Raw genomic sequence first — 25,079 nt, 5'->3', positions numbered from 1 at the left:
ATACTGAAACCTCTCAATAATGTCTATATACGCATTTCATAGTTGCAGCCTTTGCTATAATTAAGGACACAGATGTCTGTGAAAAGATGTCAAATGTAAAACTAGCAGGGTTTAAACCAAGTAGCAACTGTAGCGCACATAGTGGAAATACCGTGCTCTGTAGTACTGCTAGATGCTGAAAAGGTTTTAAACTATGTCCACTTTTACAATAACTTCTCAACCGTTTGTTGCTCATTGTGTTTCATCTCAGTGCATAATACGGGTCACAGCTCCTTACTGTTGTCACTGTGTGATGTACAGAAAAGCGCTCCATCAGGCGAGACAGCGATGTGTGTGATGGCAGCACCCAGGCGGGGCAGGAAGTCCCGCTGGTTCTCTTGGTTGTATCGCCACTGGACGAGCACCGACTCCAAGCCTCCACTCAGCAGGTTGGTGCCTGATAAAACAAAGCAGAAACAGATACAGAGGGAGGAACAGGGCAGGGATGACTTTTTCTTAAAGCCTCGCCCCAAAAAGCACAAGCTAATTTAGCTATTCTAGCACATTTTTTGAAACAGGACTGAAACTCTTAACTGCAGTTTTGACACTTTAAAGTAGCTTGAGCAACAAGAATCCCTCCTGAAAAATATAGAGATAGAAACTATAAGATAGGGAATAAAATGCATCTACCTTCTGGGGTGAAGCACAGTGAGCTGACAGCACTGTGGTGCCAGTGCAGGGTGGAGTATGTGTACTCCTTCTTGTGGTTGAAGTTTCTCCTGAAAGGATCAACAGTGATGCAAGAAAATAAAGTTCAAAATGATCAACACGCTGGTTGTGAGTTTATATGGTTCAAGGCCGTGTTGTTACTACTCACCACAAGCGAATCTTGCCATCTTCATGGCCGGTGGCAATGCAGTCATCTTTTGGGTGACAGGCAACGCACGTGAATGTGTTCTTTCCTCCCTTCTTGTTGTCTTCTTTGAGGGAAAACCTATTAACAAGCCACAGAAGGTCAGACATACAGTGTTATTGAACATCCAATCACAGGTTCATGGTTCATTAACCTCTGTGAATCTGTGTACGGTTCGTTCTTGGATTATTTTGTTTCAAAACCAAATTGGTTTCGGTTTTAAAACCAAAACGGAAAAATATTGATTTTAATATTTAAACGAACGAACCATACATGGATTTCTGTGACATATGAACTTCAGTCTTGATCTCTACGTCTTTCTGATTGTTTGCTGAGGCATTTGTAAACAAAAACTGAATTGTTTGTGGTTTTACATGAACATTTGGCACAAAATGTTCATTCATTTTCAATAAAATGCTTATTTCCACACCTCCTAACTAAAGCATCTCCCACTGTGGCTCACCTGTATGACTTCTGCTTCTTGAAGAAGTAGACCTCCAGCTGTAAACCTTTAGCTGAAGCAATATATTCCCCCTGTGAGGTAAGATAATATTTGGTTATCGACACGTATATAAGGACAGCTGACCAAGTTCTGTACTAAAAAACAGTTCTTGACTAAATGGCGTGAACAAAACAAAGTTTGTAAGTGTAATGCTATATATCCAATTTTATAGTGAAAAAAAATCATTATCTGAAGTTAATTTGATAGTGACCCGTTTTATGCTTCCACTGAGGTTTATTGGAGTTTTTGAAGACAGATAAACTTAATTGAAGCTATAGCTGGGACTCATGGCCAAAAATATATCTACATCATTTTGTTTTGACACAGCAGAGAAGTCCACAAACTCCCAGACCAATACCCCTCTGATACGTCAAGTGAGGGACATCACTTTTGGGAATGGAACTGGTGCAGATGGTGCGTTAGTGACAGTAGTGGTAGTGGTGTATGTACCCCTCTGCCGAAGACGATGGCCGCTGAGTTGGAGCTGACGTTGCTGAGCACAGCAGAAAGCTCTCTGGCTTCCACCAGTTGATCGCCGCTCTGTGGTAAATGTACCGCAACCAGCTGGAACAACTCTGCACGCACATACAAACATACCTTATCAAATACCAGCCTACTACACAATCTTACCCAGTGACCTCTTACCCAGTTTCTACATCAAACATGCCCCCATGAGAATGATTTAACATTTAACTGGCGACTCCTTGTGGAAGTAAGTAAAAAAAATAAAATAAAAATAAGACACTGTATTAGACATGCAAACGCACAACCCTGATCTGACTTGCAGACTCTGCATTTAATGGGCTGAAAGCAAGACACAATTGGTACCATATCAGCATTATTATTGAGTACTCTCATGCAGCTGAATGAGTAAGTGCATGGCATTAATTGCTAGGTTTTGGGTTCAAGTCACCAACGTGAAAATTGCTCAGGCATCACTCCCAAGCAATGATCACAATTAGAAAACATGTCAAACCTACCAGATCTTTTGTCACTTAGCGTGGGAGTAACAATAAAGATGACTCCTTCATGGTTTGCGGATGCGTGGATGGAGTAAACTGGGTATCCAATGACGTACGTCTGGAAGAGATCGCGCAGAGTTGTCACATGGCAGCCAGAGAAAACCCAACACAGGCTCAAACTGATCTGAACCCAGTAGTCCTTCACTACTGTGTCACTGCGCACAAAGCCACACTCACAACTGTGGGCTCTCCACACTAAGGGGGGTAGTGTATAATACAAGCCCTGACCACTCTCCACCATGGACACCTTGCTCATTGTGAATGAACAGTAGCTACATAGTATGAGTTAGTTTAACAGCACAATCATATACTATAACAATCTACTAACAGTTCACTGCATATCCTGGATTTTTAACCAGCCATTAAAGGTAGTGTGCATGACAAAAACACTGCTTAAAAAGTCGAAAGATGGAACATGAATTATGTTTCCTTCATTATCTGGCCATGTGCTACCAGTCAGGAGCAGTGGGGAACTGTTGTACTGTCCACTACAACACCCAACAGCAATGAACAAACAGATGAAGTGGACACATTGAGGTGGAGGGCAGATCGGTATTGGCCAAACTGAATGTGAAGACTGGAGAAAAAAAAAAAAGAAAGAATCCAGGTGTACCTTAATAAGAATGCCGTCTGTGAAGTCCCAAAGTCTGACAGTGCCATCTGCTGAGCAAGAGTAGACCTGCAACAAGACAGGAAGGCATCACCACAAAAGAAATGAAATGTCACAATAAATCCATATGTAAAAAGCAACTACCTATATGCTATTTCAGTAAAGTAATGCATGAAACAGCTAGGAAGCATAACTCTGAAATGTGCCAAGTGCAATCAATCACTGGATCTGAACATTTGCCAATGTTTGAAGAGTAAAAAAAAGCTAAAATTTACACGTTTTGGAACAGTTTCATTCATTTAAAATAGATTTTACTGTGTTGAAAATGCTTTATTAAAAGACATAGTCTACCCTAAACTCAAAAGGGAAAAACAGCTCTACTCAGTGTCACAGTACAATCTATCCATCCAGGATTTGCATTTAAGAATATGCAGCTGATCACAATGAAATGGATCTAAAAGGCACTTCATTTGTGGGGTCAAAAACACACAAGTGAAAACCGTATCAGCCGCAGCTCTTTCTGAATATAATGACAGTGACTTAGCACAATAGTTTAAGCAAGCAATTGCGTTTCTTTCCACATGGAGGTAGACTGTGATAAAAAGTTCTTCTCAATGAAACTGCTTACACTGAGTTGTTGTCAGTGAAAGTGCTTAGACTGGCAACAAACATTGGGCAGTAATAATGTCTCATGAGGCTTGACTTTGAGTAAAAAATTAATTTCATTCCAGAATCAACTGTGTCAAGGGAAAATTAGACCGATAATATTTATATAAACAACAATAAAAAAGGAAATGAATTGTGTCCTCAGTGGTAGTTTCAGCTCTGCCGGCAAGGTGAAAGAGATAGACATTTCCATAACCTCATCAAATCACATCAAGTAGAGCATATGTGCTGTTGAGTCTCTCCATTCAATTGTTAGTGATGAAAAATGTGTCAACTAAGCAATCAACTAGGGCAACTATTTTGATCATTGATCCATAATAATTAATTTACACATTATTTATCAAACAAAAGAACACTTGCTGGTTCTAGTTCTTTGTGACAATTTGCTGCTTTTCTTTTTGTTATGTAATATATATATATTTTCTATTACATGGAAAAGAAATGATTCAGGAGACAACACTAGCCCTTTTAAATAAAAACAAGGCATGTTAGAAGTACATTACTTCTGTTTGAGTGAGTCAGTCCTCCTCTCCAGCCCCGTTAACAAACTGTGTGTTGGGATGACGGTACCTGCAAGTGGTTGGAGGGTTTGAGCAGCACGCCTGTCACCAGGTCGGTGTGTCCCCGCAGATTGTGGATGCACTCCTCTGTGGAGGTGCTGAACACCTTCACACACTCTCCTGAGGCGCACAGCAGGAACCTGCAGCAACATTTAGCACATATTTCACACAAGAACGTACAGTGTACGGCCGAAAGGTTGCAGCGTTTTGTTGGTATGTGTTACATAAACTGCTGAGTGTCGCCAGGGCGAGAGAAGGTGGCGATAACGTTACTTCTTTGTAAACAGCAGCTGAAATATCAACTGTTAGCCAATAGCTTCTAGTGCTAATGCTAACGGCTAGCGCCGGCTTTAGCTCTAGGGCTACTACGACCTGAAGAACCGCGGGAATCTCTTCTACAAAATAATAAACATGACCGGACTGAAAACACACACTCACCTCGAATCATTGGTTATGACAGGCTCCCTGAAGTTTATTTTACTACCACCTCGGTGAACCACGCGGATATCCCCGTGTTCAACCATGTTTTTCTTTCCCTTCAACTTTGACCCCCTTTTCTTCTTCTTTGTTACGTTTTATGGCCGGTGGCAACCAGCGTTAAGGTGCATTACCGCCACCTACTATGTTGGAGTGTGGAGAGTTTTTTATCCCTTGAGAAATAAATAAACAAACAAAACACAACACAACAAAGCAAAACAAACAAACAAAAAGATGAATGAATGAATTATTTCCCTGTTCGCTAAACTCTATTGATCAATCCAGTTTCTTTCAAATACTGGAATAGTTTCCCTACCTAAGATACCCTTTCTTTTTCTTTCTTTCTTTCTTTCTTTTTCTTTCTTTCTTTCTTTCTTTCTTTCTTTCTTTTTGTGCTTTGATGAATGCAACAGCTTCCATAGAAACTCAAACCACCTTTACAAGGTTTTAATTGTTCGGTGCAATAATAATGAACTCATTTTTTGTACAAATACCTCTAATTTGTAAAGTAAAGTAAATGTATTTAGTTGCTGTCCACTACTGGACTGTCGGTATTCAACTTCTGATTATTTTTATTTTTCTGTTAAAATGCAATTTGTAGAGGCTGCAGCCTATTAAAGAATTGGAACTTAAGGAATTAGAAGATAAGGACTTAATAGTCCAAAGGATAACACTTTTAATTAATTACTTAGTTGTTGTTTTTTTTAAAGGGACAATGCAGAAAACACATTGTAACACATCGCCTACACCAATCACATACAAATGTACAAGGCTAGGCACAAACATAAACCTATACGGTACACTTTTAAAGAATAGCATGAAATACAAGCTGCAGAGTTTGCATTAATTAGTCTGTCTTTAGAAGCTGAAGTGTTTTAATTTGTCCAAACCTTGAGGCTTTTCCTCCTCTGTTATTCAAAAATAATAAAGAATAACTGTTAGAGTAAACTCTGTATAGGACATAAGTATTACTCAAAATCAAAGTGGCCCCTGTATGGTGATGTATGTCTGTTATGGTGAGATTGTAGGGAATTCCCAGCTCTGGCTTTGAAACATTGTGGGCTGACATGCTGTTGAGGTCATCATGTGGAAGGTCATAAATAATTAATAATAAATAAAGGAAAGTTTGCCAAATGGCACTTTGGTCATCAAAGGGCATGCACCACCTCAACCTGAAGAGCAGACAGGAGTCGGCAGCAATAACTTCTTTAATGAAGTTATTGCTGCAGATCCATAAGCGATACACCCATAATCTAATACCGATCTAACCAGCGCTATATACACATTTTTAATAGCAGCCCTACTTGCTCCCCATTCTGACCCTGTTGAGCATCTCATCACATTCAGTATCTTTTTACATTTGGTATTTATCTTACTGATATGTTCATTCCATGTTAACTTATCATCAAACCACATACCCAAAAATCTACAGACTTTTACTTGCTCTATCTTTTGCCCATACATCTTTAACTAAGCATCGACCGCTCTCTTTTTAGTGAAGACTACTGTCTTAGTTTTCCCAATTGCAAACTTGAACCCCCATGCAAATGACCATCTTTCCACCACATCAACTGCCTCTTGTATTTTACCCTTAATATGCAAACCAATATCCAATATCACCCTGAACTTGAGAAAAATGTCATTAATCATAATACATAGAGTACAGGGCTAATGACACTGCCCTGAGTAGTACCATTCTCTACCATATATCTTTCTGATACAGCTGTCCCAATTCTGACTTGTATAATCAACAATTCTCTCAGACAAGAATTCCATGATCCAATTATATGTCCTACCTGCTATTCCAATGATTTTTTATAATTTATCCCTCCTTCCAAACCATATCATATGCCTTCTCTACATCAAAGAACACTGCCACTACAGATTCTTAATTAACTTGCGCTTTCCTTAACTCTGTTTCTAAACACTTAACAGGATCTATAGTTCCTCCACCCCTCCTAAATCCACTCTGATGAGGTGATAAAATTCCTCTGCTTTCCACGTAAAATGATAATCTTTCTGTAATGATTCTTTCCATTATCTTTCCTATGTGTGACGTAAGTGCTATTGGCCTATAGTTCATTGGACTTAACGAATCCTTCCCTGGTTTCCTATAATAATAATTACTGCTTCTTTCCACCCAGCTGGCAATTTCCCTAATTCCCATACTTTATTATAAAATCCTAGCTACTTAGTAGATGCTAAGACACCTAAATGTTCTAATATTACAAAGCAAATATCATCCTTCCCCGGAGATGTTAGTCCAGATCTTGCTATTGCCCTCCTCATTTCTTCCACAGTAATTGAAGCATCCATTGTCAACCCTTCTTTCAAGTAAGTCGCCATGCGCTGATCTTGTCATTGCCCTTCCTCTCTTTCCCTCCTCCGTCAAGTTATCGGAAATATGAACAAGAGTAAGCGCCTTCGCTATCATCTCTGCCTTCTCTTTGTCAGACACTGCTGCTTCCTCCCACATCTTCAGTAATGGATCCTGCCATTCCCTTCTGATTCCTCGCATGCTCTTAATCATGTTCCACACATCTCTGACAGGTGTTGCTCTACCAATTTTATTACAAATAGCCTGCCAGCTTTGATTTTTTCCTTACATTGTCTTAAGTTTTGCTGATTGCACAACACGTTTACACCAAAGAGGAAAAACACAGTTTACCACAGATACCACACTTCATGAAAATGTAATGTGGACTCAGTGGCTCATCAGCGAGGAGGAGTGTGATGGGTACATAGACTGTATAAAGAGTCTGTCGATGGGATAGAGATAGAGGATGGGGACATATCACAGTAGCGAGATGTTGGGGATGGCTACATATGCCACATTTTCTTGAGAATTGCAGGGCCAAATATGAGATGTGAGGTAAATTAAATTACGCAAAAATAATTGTTTCTCCACAATAGTTTGGATGATTCTGCTATGTCAAGACATTGCTCTTTACTGCACTGTACAATGCTACAGTAGCTTTTGTTTTTATAACTTCTATTCTGTACGGTGCACAGCTAAAGTAGAGACAGATATGAAAAGGCTTTTTTCTATTCATCTGAGTTTTGAATTAGATATTGAAAAGTAGAAAATATAATTGAACTTGGGCTGGATTTTAACTGAAAAAACTGTAGTGTCATGTTCATTTAGTTCACACTTTCAAGTTCAAGATTTGTTCCTGGTATATGACTGGTTTCATGTGACCTTCACTCCACCAACTGAAGTTTGTCATAACATCAAATAGCTGGCGTTTTCTGTTCCGAAAAATTGTCTACTTTGTGAACTTTCATTTGCTGATCACATGCAATGTGAAGTCACAGGTTTTATTTAATTTCTTCTGTGACTGCCATCCATATGAAGTGCCTCATTAAATAACATTTCCATAACATTATAATTTCAACCACAAGAATTGGCTGGTTGCCCCGCTCTAAATGTCTCAGTAGTTACACAAACAATTATTTGGCAGTGAGAGGGGGTCATGTTAGCCAGCTCATGTCTACCTCAGCAATTACAAATTTAAAGCTGCAGGTGCAACTTTTACAAAGTCTTTATGTCTCAGTTACAATAAAATGACTTATTTATTACAATTGTAATTATGTCTTTCTCATTTTGCAATTATAAAAGGCTATGTGATGATTTCAAGACACAGAAGTCACAATTATGAGAAAACTCTTTTTGTGCTTTGATGAATGCAACAGCTTCCATAGAAACTCAAACCACCTTTACAAGGTTTTAAGTTAAGTAAAGTAAATGTATTTAGTTGCTGTCCACTACTGGACTGTCAGTATTCAACTTCTGATTATTTTTATTTTTCTGTTAAAATGCAATTTGTAGAGGCTGCAGCCTATTAAAGAATTGGAACTTAAGGAATTAGAAGATAAGGACTTAATAGTCCAAAGGATAACACTTTTAATTAATTACTTAGTTGTTGTTTTTTTTAAAGGGACAATGCAGAAAACACATTGTAACACATCGCCTACACCAATCACATACAAATGTACAAGGCTAGGCACAAACATAAACCTACGGTACACTTTTAAAGAATAGCATGAAATACAAGCTGCAGAGTTTGCATTAATTAGTCTGTCTTTAGAAGCTGAAGTGTTTTAATTTGTCCAAACCTTGAGGCTTTTCCTCCCCTGTTATTCAAAAATAATAAAGAATAACTGTTAGAGTAAACTCTGTATAGGACATAAGTATTACTCAAAATCAAAGTGGCCCCTGTTTGGTAATGTATGTCTGTTATGGTGAGATTGTAGGGAATTCCCAGCTCTGGCTTTGAAACATTGTGGGCTGACATGCTGTTGAGGTCATCATGTGGAAGGTCATAAATAATTAATAATAAATAAAGGAAAGTTTGCCAAATGGCACTTTGGTCATCAAAGGGCATGCACCAAGCGCCCCCCCCCCGCACGAGCATGCTTGTGACGTAGGCCTGTGTTCATCTTACCGGTAACGGGTTGCTTCATTCTTCTTTCATTACACAGAGAAATGTGTTGTGTGTGTGTGTGTGTGTGTGTGTGTGTGCGCGTGTGCGTGTGTGAGTGAGTGAGTGAGTATGCAGTGATACAATGGGCGGGTTTCCTGAGTACCTGAGTTCAGCCCCTGACAGTTTAGGCTAAATCGTTTCCTGAGCTGACACATTAAAAAGCGAAAGTCAGAGAGCGAAACAACTGCACATGGTGACTGAGACTGAGAGGAGAGCAGCGCAGAAACATCTCAGGTAACAAATATGAGAAAAACAGCACTGAACTTGGCCAGTACCAAGCGAATTGTGGCAATGAACAATATAGGCTGTGTATCATGGATTATACATTACGTTTAAGATACTTATAACTTCACTTCAAGCGCGTGGCGGTGACGGTCTGTTGCCTTTGTGTGTGTGTGTGTGTGTGTGTGTTGTGCAGGCAGCATGAGCCAGTGGAAGCAGATTCAGCAGCTGGAGATCAGACTCCTGGAACATGTGGACTACCTGTATGATGATAACTTCCCCATGGACATCAGGCAGGGTCTGGCCAGCTGGATCGAGTCTCAGGATTGGTGAGTCCTGCTCCCTGTGTGTGTGTGTGTGTGTGTGTGTTAGTGGTGGTCCTGCCCTTTCCCCCTTCTTCTAACACACACGAGGCAAGGTTTCTTTTGCGCTTTAAGGATCACTCAATCCAAATTACAGGAAAAAGGCATATTTTCTCACTTACTTCTAGTGGATTAGTGTGGAAGCAGTGGGTATCTCAGAGAAAACATGGACTAAACCACTAAGGGTGAGTGAGAAAATGTATTTTTTGCAGTTTGTGTGAACTGAGCCCGGTTGCCAGACAGAACCATGTCTTGGTATGTAATTGTTTTTTCACTTTGATTTTATTTAGACTTAAATTATGAAGTTGAAGAAGGATTTTCATGCAAGATCCACTAGTCAATATATTTATAACAAAGGAGCAAATGGCTGTGTTTAATGTGAAAAGGAGTCGCTTGCAGAAATTAACCCGCAGAGCCCCCATGCTGCAGTTCCCCTCAACTCAACAGAGCGTTTTAGCATCTTTCATCTCATCTCGGTGTTGTTGTTTTAGCTGTTGTTGTTGTCATCAGTGTCAGTGAAGAAAACAGAGAAAATCCCCACTGTAGTTATAGATGGAACTAGCTGGACAGTATAGTGGAGCATTTAGCAGCTGATGAGCCAGATATTTTTGTCAGGAGTCAGTGGAGACCAAAGCAGGGCTAAAACAGGGTGAATTAGAGTTAAATTTTATTAGGTGGCCAGAAATTGATAATGTCACATGATGTCAAGTGGACTAAACCCCCCCACAAACAATGAAAGTAGATTGAAATATTTCTTTGCCTTTCTTGTTCTTTCCAAACTGACAAATGCAATCTTGCCTTCTAATGTTCATGCTAACATTATTTACATATATGTATGTATATGCAAGCATATGCACAGCTTTACATGTTCAGAAGCTTGTAGATACAGAAACATGTCAGGCTTCATTACAAATCACCATAGAGCAAAATCTATGTGAGTGTTCAGTAGACCATTACCACTTTTCATGATCTCTGGGTAATTATATAAAGTCACCTTTTAGCAGCCATTGGCAGTTACTACTATGTGAAGTTGTACTTAAAAAGTGGAATTAAAAATTGATCGCATGCACATAATTACTTACATAATTACTTATTATTGGGTGTCTCTTTCTCTGTTTTACAAGCATTAAACCAGCCATCTTGAATCTCCTAAACATCACACACTGTCTGTTTTTCAGGGACACAGCAGCTAATGATGACTCAATGGCAGCGGTGCTGTTCAACAACCTGCTGTCCCAGTTGGAGAGGGTACGCTCACGGGAGATGAACTTCCTACAAAGACACAACATGAAAATCATACAACAGCAGCTACAGGTGTGTCACCCTCCTCGCATCCCTTCATGACCTAGTTTTGCCATACTCAACGAAACAACAACCAAATAATTGTGGGGGAACAAGATCCAAATGTTGTTATTAAATAATTACTTTACATAGTTTGAGGCTACGAATTGGGAGGCGGGCAAAAGGAGACAGAAGTCCAATAGGAGGGAAAAAGAGCATGAATCAGGAAATACTACTATCTAGAGCCCAAAGGAATAACAGAACAAGAAAGAGTAGACAAAGGTAAACAACAAAAGGTTTTATATTTCCACAGATCCCTGGCATTTGCAGTGCTTCATGGGAAGCAAAGACAAATGCCCTGGAACAAAATACTGTATCAGGTAATGTTTTACTCCCCGTAAAAAGAAAAGTTGCGTGCTTGCCACTGACTGACGATACGGTCAGCCTTTGCAACAGTCGAAGTGAACATGGCTCCAATAAGGAGAAGTAGTTTGTGTTCTATAGTGTATGTCTAATGGAGGAGAAAGGGAAGTAAGATGTACTGGCTGTAATTTTAAAATTTGGGAGTCAGTTTGTGTCTGAGTGTAACTGGTTTCTGTTTTTTTCGGTGTTGTCAAGGAGAGGCAACCTTTTACTATTCAAATGTCAAATACAAGTGAGTTCATGCAAATACTGATATGACCTTTTGGAGATGTTCACAAAATTGAAGACTGTCTATTCTTTTGCTAAGGGAAAAAAAAAAACCTTCCAATGTCACTTTCTTTTATGTTGATGTGTTCTGGAGGTAATTTCTCAGTGAGCTCATGAGAGTGTAGAGTTAGGTTCAGGAGCTGTACAGGATGTTTTGTTGAGATTGGAGCTCACTGATGTCATAAGCGTCAGCACACGTTTTGCTCTGGAAAAGACATATACCTTTGCAGAACAAACCAGTGAGGTTCATGTTGTTTCCTGTGCATCTGAATGTGCAACACTTCTCAGAGGAAGCAGTTTCTCCCATGCGGTAGTCAAGGGTGTTTGTGGCTTGTTGTAGTTGTTGCGATGTGCGATTGAAGTTTGTATCACCGATCCATATATCAAGAGATGTTTAAGCCACAGCGGCGTTTGAATCTCTCTTCCAATTGTTTGTCTTATCAGCCACATTCAAGCAGAATCTTTCTTATGAAACCCCCTCTGGCAAGTTTTGTTTGACCTTTAATATATATTCAAGAAAATTCCCACACACATGCTGGCTTGACTGACAAGTGATCTTGTTGAGATGTGCATTGCATATACACAGCAGCAGAAAGTGATAAGCACCAAAGATGTTTGAAAAGAGAAAATGAGCCTATGATGGGCAGCTTTCAAATGCTGGAAACACTAAACCAAACAAATCTGCTGCTTCTCTCTGCTAAACAGCATCGCTGCTGAATGAAAGTGAATGTGTAGGTGTATTGATGCATCCTCAGTCATCATCCTGGCAATGATGCTGATACATGAAAACGTGGTCACACCTGGAGGCGGGAGAAAAACTTTCCTCTTGCCGCCGCAGAATGTTCCGTTCTTTTCAAAGCAGACTTTTGAATGGGCTTGATGAGCAAAACAACACACTCTTCATTTGTAACAGGAAGCCTGTGTTACCGACTGGGAGCAAAGAGTTTAAAAGACGTGGGTTTTTTTACCAGACAGGGAGGGTCTAATGACAAGATGCCCTTTCAATCGACAACAATCGAAAACAATCGCCTCCAATTACAAGAATGTGGATATTTTTGAAAAACATATGAGCCACAAGCACTGATTATTTGCCAAGAATTTAGTCCTTGAAATGTTATTGGTCATTGGGCTGATAGTTGACTATAATCATTCATGAGGGTGGGACACCCATTTAAAATACAACATATCAAATTTATTCCCCTGTGTGTGAGATGCTCCAAAGGCAAAATCATCATTGTAATTCATTCCAAGAGTGAACTGAGTTACTTTAAAAAAACAATCTTCCTATTATTCAAGTAACTGCCTAGTAAATTTTTATTTTGTTCATGCAGTTTTATCCAAGATTCAAAAACCATTATGGTTAACGCCTTTGGAAAAAAATGTTCATACTCCAGATCTGTGCACACCGTCGGGTACATGCCACCTGTTTACACATTCTTTATGACTGAAGTTCAAGTTGAGCCTCATTGCTCATACAATTCCTTAAAGTACTTCCAGTAAATTCTCATGTCTCTGAGAAGGCCCAGGTGACTAATCTCTGTAAAAACTATTTCCTCCTAACTTGTTTTTTCTGGATCTAAATACCAATGCAAAATTGAAACTATGTAGTTAATCTTTTATGGCTTTTCTACATTTCTCTTAAAAAAAATAAAATCCGTGTGAGTGGGTGATTTTGTAACCTTTGTGTGTGTTTGGCACCACAGGTGAAATACACGTCCAGCCCTGCAGTCATGGCACGAGTTATAGCGACCTGCCTCAAGGAAGAGCGCCGGATCCTCTCCAGCGCCTGCATGCAAGAACAGGTTTGTCACATTGTCTCCCTCAAAGGGGAAAGTCCCTCTTGTTCCTTAATAACAGCTGCTGCTGGTAAGTCACAATTGCTGCCAGGAAGGTAGTACTTCATACACACCCACAATCCCAATCACTGTATTCCAAAGAAAGGATTTCTCATGAGAAAATATTTTAATTGGAATTTTTAATAAAGAAACTATAAAACAAAAACAGTTTTTTGTTTTAGCCAAGGACGCAGGAAGCAGGGGGGGTAAAACCAGAAATTATAAAAACAATCAGTTGATAAAAAAAGTGTGATGCAACGTGAGTGAGAGAGAGAGAGAGAGAGGAGGCGTGGGAATATAGAAGTGTTGACATGATATTAAAACCTTTGATCATGAAGCCCATTGTTATTGTACAGCTCTGTGGTTCATGCTTGAAGTGTATGAACTACACTGCAGACCAAAGTCATTTCAGTTCAGTGTGCTTTATTGGCATGAATGTTTCATTTAAACAATGTTGCCAAAGCAGTTTAATCCAACCAAGACCATTCCATCTGTGGGTTATAAATTACAAAAACAACAAATAACAAATACAGATAGAACGTAAACTACAAAAAAAGAGTCTCTGTTAACAGTGACAAGCTGACTCTATCAAACATCTGCATTATTAGAAATTCTGGTGAACTGGCCATAGGACACATGTCTCTTCCTCTTCACCTCCTTCAGCTCTCGTGCATTAGTCCCTGTTGTATAGACTGACCTCTCAGCACCCCCAACTGTGACTGACTTCCACTGTACCTGGTTTTATCTGGAACCATAACACAGATAACACAGCAAGTAAATAAATACAAAAGAAAAGGGTGACTAAAACAAACATTTTCTAACAGGGTCCACTGGAGAAATCATTGCAGAATTCTGTGGCCTTTGAGAGGCAGAAGAACATGGACAGCAGAGTTGGGATCATCAGGGGCAGCGTGCAGGTAGCTCAAACACACTGATGTTTTTGGGAATATCTAAACATTACAACATTTCATCCTGTGAAAGGAACTTTAAAAAGCTATGTCTGTCTGTGGCTAGTTGATGGACCAGGCTGTGAAATACATCGAGGACATGCAGGATGACTTTGATTTCTGCTACAAGACCCTACAGTCTCGAGGTGAGCTCTGTTATAAGATGTGTGCACAAGCTGTGAAAAGAAGAAGCTCATTTAAAACAGTGTTATTCTACTGTGCAAACTGCACAGCCCGCAACACACAAGTGTAAAACTATGTGTGTGGTTGTGTGTGTGTGTGCGTGTGTTTTTAAGAATCGACAGATAGGAACTCAGAGATGATGAAACAGGAAGTAACAAGGCTGCAGGAAATGCTCAACAGGCTTGACTTTAAAAGGAAGGTATGCATTTGTCTCATCACCATGTCTACAAATATAAAAAAGATAAAAATGCCAACCCTTCATGAGTCTACAAATAAATACCCATCATAGCATCATATTATTTACATTTCATAAACCACAACAGATGTTTTTTATATTGTTATTAGGAGATCCTATCAAAGATGGATGTTGTGATCAAAGAGATTGACGACCTGATGACCTCCCAGCTCAACCCTGAGCTGCAGGACTGGAAGCGCAGGCAGCAGATCGCTGCCATCGGTGGTCCGCTGCTCACCGGCCTGGACCAGCTGCAGAGCTGGTAATGAGCTGAATGTTTACTGAAATCACTAATTTACAGCAGTAAAGTTACATGAATAAACATGCATATAAAGTGCACGTGTAAAGTATGTCCAGAACATGTGAAGTAGATGTGAACGCTGAAAGGGTTCTCCTGAGATCAAAGCAGCAAGGGCAGAGTTGTATGGACTTTTAATCTCTAGTATGGGTGAAGCGCCGATCCTACGATGGATCCTACATTTCACATGATGCAACCAAGAGCATGTTTCAGTAGACTTGCCCTGTCTGGTAAATGCCCACATCTTTCAAACCCCTCCTGTTTGTCACATAGGGTTTCTGTTAAATTAATTTGTCGTTACTTTAGTGTAAAAGCACAGCAGTAAATCGCTCACTGCAGACATATTTTTAGCTGGCAACATGACACTATAGATTGGCCCACCTTTTTGGTCCAGACTAAAATATCTTATAAACTTTGCGACGGCCTCTGGGAGATCATGCCCAGAGGATGAATCCTACTGACTATGGTGATCCCGGGGCTTTTTATGTAGTGCCAACATCAGGTTGAGTTTTGTGAAATGTCTCCACAACCACTGAATCACCTCATTCCCTCAGGATGAATTGTAGTAACTTTGGTGATCCCATAACTTTTTTTACTATATTTACTTCATCTTTACCTAACGTTTTTTAAATCTAGCACCGGCAGCAGGTAAAAATTTTGTTTTTTACTTACTACTATACAAATACCTGAATGATGAATTATCAGCCTCGGCTGTACAGCTGTGTTTAGTGCTAATTACCCAAAGTTAGCATGCTAACAAGCTAAACTAAGGTGAAAATAGAAAACATTACACCTGCTAATCATTAGTAGGCTATGTTAGCTAGAGTCCCCCATCGCTGAGAGCAGGAATCAGTGTTGTTCATGTTAAAAATGTTTGTGTGCACTGGGGAAGCACATGAACAGGAGTTCTAATCATTTGATTTAGCACATACAGTACTTAAATTACTTTTGCATCACAAAAAAGCTCATTCATTTGACCACAGCAGTACATCAGCCTCATATATGATCCTAAAACCTTTTTGGCTTGATAGCGGGGGTCAAACTTAGTTCTGATTAGACCCTGTAGTTTGCTAAACCCAGATCAGCACAACACAATATTTCAAGGCAAGTTTATTTGTATAACACATTTCAGCAACAGGGCAATTCATAGTGCTTTACACAAAACATAAAAGCAGCAAAGGGAAACATAATAAAAAAAGACATTATACAATTAAAAAAAAATTAAAATTAAATATTACCCGATAAACCTTTTTGTTCACCCATAATTCAAATGGGTTATGCATAATCAGGCTTTTCACCTTCCCTTGCCCAGACGCACCGCGACCCAGACAGCAGAGAACTATACTAGAGATTGTACTCGGGACTACACAATCTCTGTCCCTGTTCCCTTATTCTCTCCTTTCCCTTTCAGGTTTACTCTGATAGCCCAGAGTCTATTCCAGATCAAACGTCAGCTGGACAAACTTGGGGAGCTGGTTGTGAAGGTCACCTACGAAAGTGACCCAATCCCCCTGCAAAAACCTCAGATGGAGGAGCGAGTCAAGTATCTCATCTATCACCTCATCAAGAGGTATTGATCACCACACAACGCAACACAGGACGTGACACAAAGTATGTACATGTACTTTAAAAATGCAACATAATGCAGGTGTATTCATGATTACTGTGAGGGATCTCTGGTTTTACATGTGTGCGTTTCCAAGAAATCATAAACAGAGATCTAAATAACAACACCTCATGAAGGTCAGCAACGTCTTACAGTGACTGGGATGATAGTTTTCTTGCAACAAGGCTGCCAACTGTTTTATTTAATTTAGAGTGAGTTGTGGTATCTGTGAAGTCGGTGCTTTGTATAATTAGGCCATCTGTGACATTACCGACTGCTCAACCCCCAGGAAGGAAGTTTGTTTGAAAGTTTCAGCAGTCAAATTCAGAATGTTAAAGCAGGTATAGATGAAAAGCCAAGTCAATACTCATGGTCAGCGATGAATAAATATAGCTGATCAGCGTACTTGCCAACCACCAGACATCATAGCCTAAATTGATAGACCAAACCTGACTGCTAATTTCAAAGTTGTTTTGTTGACAAAATGTAAAATGAATACCATTTTCTTCTTTTATAATATTCCCAGCTACGTAAAAGCTAAAGGGGGGCACATGATCACTAATGGCCTTGTTAAAACCACAGTCATGCCGCATGATGAGTTGTCAAGTGAAATGAACATATGAGGTGTGGTTTGTTCTCAGCTCATTTGTGGTGGAGAAGCAGCCATGCATGCCCACACATCCACAGAAACCCCTCATCATCAAGACCGGAGTACAATTCACCACCAAAGTCAGGTATCAACATGTGACGTGATGTGCTTTCATGATTTTGTGCTCTAGATTTGTCAGCCATTTCATTCCTGTTTAAACCTAAATCAGTTCTGTTTGGGTTTATTTGCATTTTCATTTGTATTTTATTATAAAATAAACAATAATAACAAATGGTGGTGGGTTACCCGCAACCTTGTACGTAGGATAAGCGGTTGACAGTGGATGGATGGATGGTGGTGGGATAGGTAATAGTAGTGATGTTGAGAATTAAATCATGCGTTTGTTTTCTCTTCCTGATTTCTCTCAGACTCCTGGTTAAACTTCCTGAAGTGGATTATCAACTGAAAGTGAAAACAACAGTTGACAAGTGAGATGTTTACATTTTTGTAATTGGTTTGCACTTACAGGCCGAGATAATTACTTGAACATAAGTGCGCATAACTAAAAATAAAAGTCCTATTCTTTTCTCTCTAATCTTTCTATATGTGTGTGTATGTGTGTTTGTGTCTCTAGGGACCTCCCCCCTGGCAGAGTGTGAGTACAAACAAGCTCAATACAGGACGTACTGCTGATGTTTAATTTTAACACAGAAAAAAGTGGTATAGCAGCAGAGTTAGCAGGTTTAAAGAACTGTGGCGAACAGTACACTTCACCAATACAGACATGTTTTCATACTGCAGTAATGACTGAAAACATCATACAACATCACTTTACTGGAGGAAAATGTTTGGTCTGAAATTCATCGCCCAGCTTAGAAGCAACTATAAAAATGCAATTTCTGCAAAGTTTTTTCCGAAGACGCTGCGATTTTCTACATTTACTGTAGGACAAATACTCCAGGGACACAAGTTGTTCAAATTCTACAGACGGGTGACAGTTACAATAATCTGAAAACAAGTTGTTTTTCTTTATAGTTACAAAAGGCTTTTTTTAAGATTGGAGTTTTTATTTTCAAACCAGTTCAAGTCTTCAGAAGAATTTACGCACATTTCAGATTTCAGCAGCTACAGTAGCATTTGTATCTACTAAAAAAAGCCAGCATTTGATGCTGTGTAAGTTTGACAAATACATGAGGCTTTTTTGTTTTATTTTCTTTTTTCTCCTCAGAAGTCGTCAGTTTTTCATCCTGACCAACAACACTAAAGTTATGGACATTGAGGACTACTCAAACGGCTGCCTCTCAGTTGAGTTTAGACACCTGGTAAGGCAACCCAACACTGTCTGATTGTATTTATGCTTGTGTCATTTGTTATAATAAAATATCAACACCTGAGGAGCACACATAATAAGTCCTCAACTGCTTCCTGGCAGAACGGGAATAGCTATTTATTTCGCCATAACTTTATGAAAAAGTCATTGTATTGTGAGTTCATACTTAAATTTGAGTAGCAGCTGGAAATAGCTATCATACAGTATCAGTAGATTAAGAAGAAATGGTAGAAAACATTAACCAGTTTGTCAAAGTGTCGGTTTTTGGTTTATGTTTGTTGATTTTAAGCCGACTGACATTGAGTTTGTATCTTACAGCAGCTGAAAGAGAAGAAATATATTAATGGTACAAAGGGAAATGAGGTAAGAAACGCAAATGAGTTAGTCATTTACATATCAGCAAAGTGGTCTTATAACACCTGTTCTGTTGTAATGCTTAATTGTGTTTGTGCATAATTTTGGAATACAAATAAGTAAATGTTCCAGATATGTTATTGATAGTATTGTCTGACCTGTTCTAAAATAGTTGTACCCCCATAATTAAAATGTTTATAATGTGTGCTTTGCAGGGTCTGCTCTCCGTGACAGAGGAACTTCACTCTCTCAGCTTCGAGGCTTGCTTCACAGTGCAGGGCCTCACCATTGATCTGGAGGTCAGAAACAGCATAGATTTGACTTGATGTTTGGCTGTCTGTGGATGTAGCTGCAACTTGCCCACTGTGTATGTGAATTGTTTCAGACGTGTTCTCTGCCACTGGTGGTCATTTCCAACGTGAGCCAGCTGCCTGGAGGCTGGGCCTCCGTCATGTGGTATAACCTTCTGACTGATGAGCCAAGGGTGAGCTAACACACTGTGACAAAAAGCATTTTTGAATCTGTTTTAAGTGGATTGTGTTACAAACACTTAGTTGCCGGTTCATTAGATACTCTTAACTAAAATCAAAGCAATAAATGCTACTTTCAAAGAGGTTGTAATGTTCAGTTTTTATTGAAACTGTTTTAAAGTTTAGTTTATTCAACACCCGCACACCCCTCCTCTTACCCTTTTCCTATAATCCACAGAACTTGGCGTTCTTTGGGAACCCACCTCGGGCCACCTGGAACCAGCTCTCGGAGGTTCTTAGCTGGCAGTTCTCTACCTTTGCTGGTCAAGGTCTCAACAAGGACCAGCTCACCATGCTGGGAGAAAAGCTTCTCGGTATGATTTCCCTACAGTTTTCAAACTACATGGTGACTGTAGATTTTGGGTGACTGAAACAAAATAAATGTTTGAGGTGGCATTAAGCAACTTTTTCCACCTGGACACTGACAGCTTAACAAACATCCTGACCACATAGGTAAATGCTGACATGATAGCTGACAAGACATGACATGACAGGGAGTTGATTTATGCAGAGAAGGCATTAGTTGGACGTAACAGGATCCATAGTTGTTGACTTGAACTGCCAAGCTATTGAATGTTGGGTACTTCTGTACAGTCATGTATGTTATTTACTGTATGTTGTAGGTCAGCATTCCTCCTGTAGTGACTATCAAGTATCCTGGTCTAAGTTCTCCAAGGTAAGTGTTAGTATATACCACACAAAATACCATGTGGTCTCATCTCCAGAATGGTTGTGCCATCTAGTGGCCAATGATAAAGCAAGTTGGGTGCACCATGCCGTATAACCCAAGCTGAACATTCCATTTCAGTTCTACATCACATACTGAATGTAATGTTTGATGTAAAAAAAAAAAAAACCCTCATTGTACCTTTTTCATGTGTCTTAATACTTCCAGGAGAATATTCCAGGAAAGCCTTTCAGTTTCTGGATGTGGCTAGACTCCATCCTGGAGCTGATCAAGAGGCACTTGCTGCCAGTCTGGAATGAGAAGTAAGCCACTAGCTCACTTGCTATGTACCACCACACAGCACCATTCACCCCCTCAACTGTCCCAATGCATCTCTGCTCTGCAGTAGGACTGCTCCTCCATGGATATTACTATTCACTGGAACAGTAGTCTGTTTTGAGGAACTGGATTCATACTCATGCACCTCAACAAGCTTCTGACTAGATGTGCTAGTGAGGACAAATGTGTTTCAGCATCTGTCACTTGCTCCACTAACTGCCACTGTAAGAAACTCTGCAGCTTAAAGGAATAGTTCAACATTTTGGTAAATATGCTTATTAACTAGAGTTAGGTGAGAAGATTGATACACTATAAATGAAGCTACAGCATTGAATGTGAATCATCTTATAGAATTGGCTCGTGTCTCACATAGTCAATTAATCATGCTGGGGTTTTCAACATATGGTCAGGTTTGGTTATTAGCTGAATATCAAAGATATTCTAGACATATTAATAAAACTATTAATATTCAAAATTATTAATTATAATTAATAAATACGGGGCACCACCCTGGAATCAGGGACCAATAACCAAATATAAGCCAAGTATGGTCAGTCTAAAAGAAGGTTTGTCTACCTATAGACAGCAAACAGAGAAGGGTGAATCTGTACACTGGCCGTGGTAACCAACTCTTACTACAACATTATAAACAAATAATCACAGGCAACGACTTCTTAAAATTATAACAGGCTTTAATCAACTCAAGCATAGATCAATGATCAATAACTTTAGCAAGTAAATCACTATTAACTATTCTAAGCAAAATGAAATGAAGCCAATAAACAAATCATACGAAAACATACAACTATCTAGCAAGCGTGTGTGTGTGTGTGTGTGTGTGTGCGTGTGTGTGTGTGTGTGTGTGTGAGAGAGAGAGTGTGTGGGTGTGTGTGAGTGAGAGTGTTTGGGTGTGTGTGAGTGAGAGTTTGTGGGGTGTGAGAGACAAAGGAGGGGGAAAGACTAAGAGAGGGGGGTTTATCCGACCACGTGGGTGGTCGCAAATCCAGTTCAGAATGGGCTAGAGGCCCGCTGATTTCAGAATCAAGATGGTGGAAAATCACCTGAACTACAAAAAAATGCAGACGCACTCTGATGCTAGCCTGCTGTGGGTCACAGGTGTGGTTAGCTTCAGCGATCAGGTGGTGTGTGCATGTGGGGTTAGTAAGCAGAAGGAGGAGAGAAAGGCACAGAGCAACGCTATATACATACAATATACCTCAAACTATCTTACAGCCACCAGCAGTGAATGATTTGTGGTAAAACTGCAGCAATTATTACTTTCTTTGCCTTTTTTAGGATTAGTTTCCTTATCCAGGTTTAATAGACTTAAATTGTACGTAAGGGATAGCGCAAAAGACAAAGCTACACAACTTAACCACAAGTTAGCCGATGGTTGTTACAGTAAGAAATGTCAGTAGAATGTTAAATGTGATGTGAAAAACATTAAGTGCAAAGCCTAAAAAGCTCATTGTTGGATTTTTCTTTTGCACCATCACCATCCATGCAGCTATATTATGGGCTTTGTGAGTAAAGAGATGGAGCGCATTCTGCTAAAGGACAGAGAACCAGGAACATTCCTCCTACGCTTCAGTGAGAGCCACCTCGGAGGAATCACTTTCACCTGGGTGGAGCACAGCGACAATGGTGAGGTCTCTTTCAAATATACCACTTCCTTCAGACCACTTGTGTCGAGTCATATAAGTTATAGGTAAAGTTATATTTCAGCTGGGTTTCTGTCCTGTCGTCTTTAGTTGATCTAATACTATGCTTTGCTAACAGTAACTTTTCATAACAGGGGAAGTGAAGTTCAACTCGGTGGAGCCATACACTAAAAACCGGCTCAGCGCTCTCCCATTTGCCGACATCATCCGAGACTACAAAGTGATCTCAGACGGGGTTGTCCCAGAGAACCCGCTCAAGTTCCTCTACCCCGACATCCCCAAAGATGAGGCCTTCGGACGGCTTTACAATAGTCAGCCAAGCAAAGGCAAGAGAGCAAAACGATTTCATCATTTAGAGTCCATGCAGAGTGCTTGTTTTGAATCGTGCGTAGATTTTAGGCTATGACACTAATCTCTCTTGTATCTCTCGTATCTGTTAAATTTCCAGTTCATCCATACATACCATCTACCCTGATTCCCATCTCGGAACTGCGGTGAGTTCATTTGAAGACCACACAAGACCCCTACTCAACTTACTTTGACCCTGAAATTTAATTATTGGACCAAAGTTGGGGAATAGATATTGATTTGGACACATTGCTTGTGCTGTCAACACATCCTACAGCATATTGAGAACTGAAAATTAGAAGTAGTCCCTTCACTTGTAGAATCTCCCTTTCTCTGTTATTTTAGCTCAAATGCAAGCAACACACCACATTCTTGTCAGTCTCCTGAGCCACCAATGACTCCTGGGGAGTTTGACATGCTCAACGAGCACCTATGCTTCGACATTGACACCGTAAGTTTGCATGCATTGCAATTTGGTGGACTGTACCACTTCTTTTGTAAAATAAATGCTGGTAATATTCTGTATTTTTTGTGAATATTTATAAAATCCATTGTTGTCCAAAAACTATTAAAAACTTACTGAGCCTCACTGTTGCATTGAGTGACATGTCCCTCCATTACCATGAAGACACACACTGTAGTTTATTTTGACACAATCACTAACACGCTGTCCTGCTGCTGGAAATGTTAACTAGTGTACCAAATGTGTATTAATGTGTAATAATATTTTTCAAAAGGCTGCTGCTGTATTTTTTGTATTATAGATGAGTCCTCCATACGTTCTGCTGCTAATGTTGTTCTCCTTTTTGTTTTACAGATGAGCTCTCCATATTCAGAGTAAAGAGAGATGAAGGATTCAAAGGATTTTGCCAAAAGCTTCCTTGAATCATTCACAACCATTTTCATACTGGTGAATGTACTGTACTCATGAAAAAAGGGTCTGCTGTGTTTAGAGGTTTTTGTGGGCTGAGCTGTTGTTTATTGTTGTTGTTTTTTATATATTCATAATTGTTCTAATTAGGCAGTCTCTTTTTATTGTTGACTTTGGTAATATTTTAACTATTGGCTGATTTTCTATGACGGCTGTATTGTATATAAAACCATTTAAACATTGTACCATATTGACATTAGCTTGCGTCAGTCTCTTTTGCCTAATTTCTACAGTTGAAGTTGCATGGTGGTTACACAATGCTTTGATTTAACCTGTGGTGCCAACCAATACAGATGCATCTCAGAAAACTCGAACAACATGAAATAAAGTTTCCCTGTATTTTAAGTCCAACAGTGAAACTTTCATATATCCTAGATTTATTACACATTAAGTGAAATACGGCTTTTTGTTGTTGAATCTCAAAATATTAGAATAAAGAATGTATAATACAGAAATCTAGACCTTCTGAAAAGTTGAACAGTTCTGAAAAAGGTTAATTTATGCTCTCACTCATTTGGCGTGAATTACTGCATCAATGCAGCTTGGCGTGAAGACAATCAGCCTGTAGCACTGCTGAGGTGTTACGGAAGCCCACGTTGCTTTGATAGCGGCATTCAGCTCGTCTGTATTGTTGGTCTTGTGTCTCTCATTTTCCTCTTGACAATAGCCCATAGATTCTCTTTGGGGTTCAGGTCAAGTTAGTTGGCTGGCCAACCAAACACAGTAATACCATGGTCAGCAAACCAGTTCCTAGTGGTTTTGGCTCTGTTGGCTGGTGGAAATCCTGCTGGACAAGGAAATCAGAATCTCCATAAAGCTGGTCAGCAGATGGAAGCATGAAATAATCTAAAGTCTCCTGGTCGGCTGCAGTGACTTGATAAAACACAGTGGACAAACACCAGCACATGACGTGGCACCCCAAATCATCACTGACTTCACTCTGGACTGCAAGCAACTTGGATTCTGTGCCTCTCCACTCGTCCTCCAGACTCTGAGAACTCGATTTCCAAATGAAATGCCAAATTTATTTTCATCTAAAAAGAGGACTTTGGACCACTAAGCAACGGTCCGGCTCTTTTTCTCCTTAGCCCAGGTAAGATGCTTGTGACGCTGTCTCTGGTTCAGGAATGACTTGACACTAGGAATGTGATACTTGTAGCTCATTTCCTGGCTCACTAACCTTCTAGTCAACTTCCATGAACATGGTCTTTTTTTATTTTTTTTATAGGGTGCCATTTGGACTTCATAACTTGGGAATAAATAGTTGATGTACCTATATTATAAAGTTCTATTATATAAAGGATATATCTAACATTGGTAGAGGTCAGGCACCTTTATTGTATTAAATATCAAATCAAAATTAATTTATAGAGCACTTTACAATCCAAGTGGACACAAACTGCTGCACAGTAAAACAATAAATGAATGCATAAAAGACCCTAAAGCCAAAGCTCACAC

General features: G+C 39.6%; 2 protein-coding genes across 4 annotated transcripts; one reads left to right on the top strand and one right to left on the bottom strand.

Annotated features, from left to right (window-relative positions):
* Positions 1-248: 248 nt before the first annotated feature.
* wdr75 (WD repeat domain 75) lies at positions 249-4,813 on the bottom strand. Its single transcript, XM_038719568.1, has 9 exons — positions 4,691-4,813; positions 4,263-4,392; positions 3,030-3,095; positions 2,375-2,474; positions 1,845-1,969; positions 1,356-1,426; positions 857-973; positions 670-758; positions 249-436 (listed from the first exon to the last, which is right to left on the bottom strand). The coding sequence occupies exons 1-9, from the start codon at positions 4,774-4,776 to the stop codon at positions 264-266; spliced, it is 957 nt and encodes a 318-aa protein (XP_038575496.1). The 5' UTR covers positions 4,777-4,813; the 3' UTR covers positions 249-263.
* A 4,465-nt stretch (positions 4,814-9,278) lies between these two features.
* stat4 (signal transducer and activator of transcription 4) lies at positions 9,279-23,972 on the top strand. 3 transcript variants are annotated; one of them, XM_038719564.1, is made up of 24 exons: positions 9,279-9,447; positions 9,636-9,764; positions 10,976-11,111; positions 13,472-13,570; positions 14,428-14,520; positions 14,618-14,696; positions 14,847-14,932; positions 15,079-15,230; positions 16,678-16,836; positions 17,514-17,606; positions 17,890-17,949; positions 18,096-18,116; positions 18,693-18,783; positions 19,110-19,154; positions 19,361-19,444; positions 19,531-19,629; positions 19,854-19,989; positions 20,299-20,351; positions 20,571-20,665; positions 22,189-22,325; positions 22,477-22,668; positions 22,791-22,836; positions 23,036-23,141; positions 23,508-23,972. In XM_038719564.1, exons 1-24 carry the CDS (start codon positions 9,404-9,406, stop codon positions 23,529-23,531), a joined length of 2,259 nt encoding a protein of 752 aa, XP_038575492.1. In that variant the 5' UTR covers positions 9,279-9,403; the 3' UTR covers positions 23,532-23,972. The 3 variants fall into 3 exon arrangements, with proteins under 3 accessions (XP_038575492.1, XP_038575491.1, XP_038575493.1); XM_038719563.1 differs by having other exon boundaries at positions 9,280-9,447; positions 18,690-18,783; XM_038719565.1 differs by having other exon boundaries at positions 9,287-9,447; positions 9,631-9,764; positions 18,690-18,783.
* Positions 23,973-25,079: the final 1,107 nt, after the last annotated feature.

Source organism: Micropterus salmoides, unplaced genomic scaffold (assembly GCF_014851395.1).
Source record: "Micropterus salmoides isolate LMB-PRFRI ecotype aquatic unplaced genomic scaffold, ASM1485139v1 Ms_hic_scaffold_15, whole genome shotgun sequence".
Classification (NCBI taxonomy): Eukaryota; Metazoa; Chordata; class Actinopteri; order Centrarchiformes; family Centrarchidae; genus Micropterus; species Micropterus salmoides.
The sequence above is the reverse complement of the archived record's forward strand: the minus strand, read 5'-3'. Positions and strand labels throughout refer to the sequence as shown.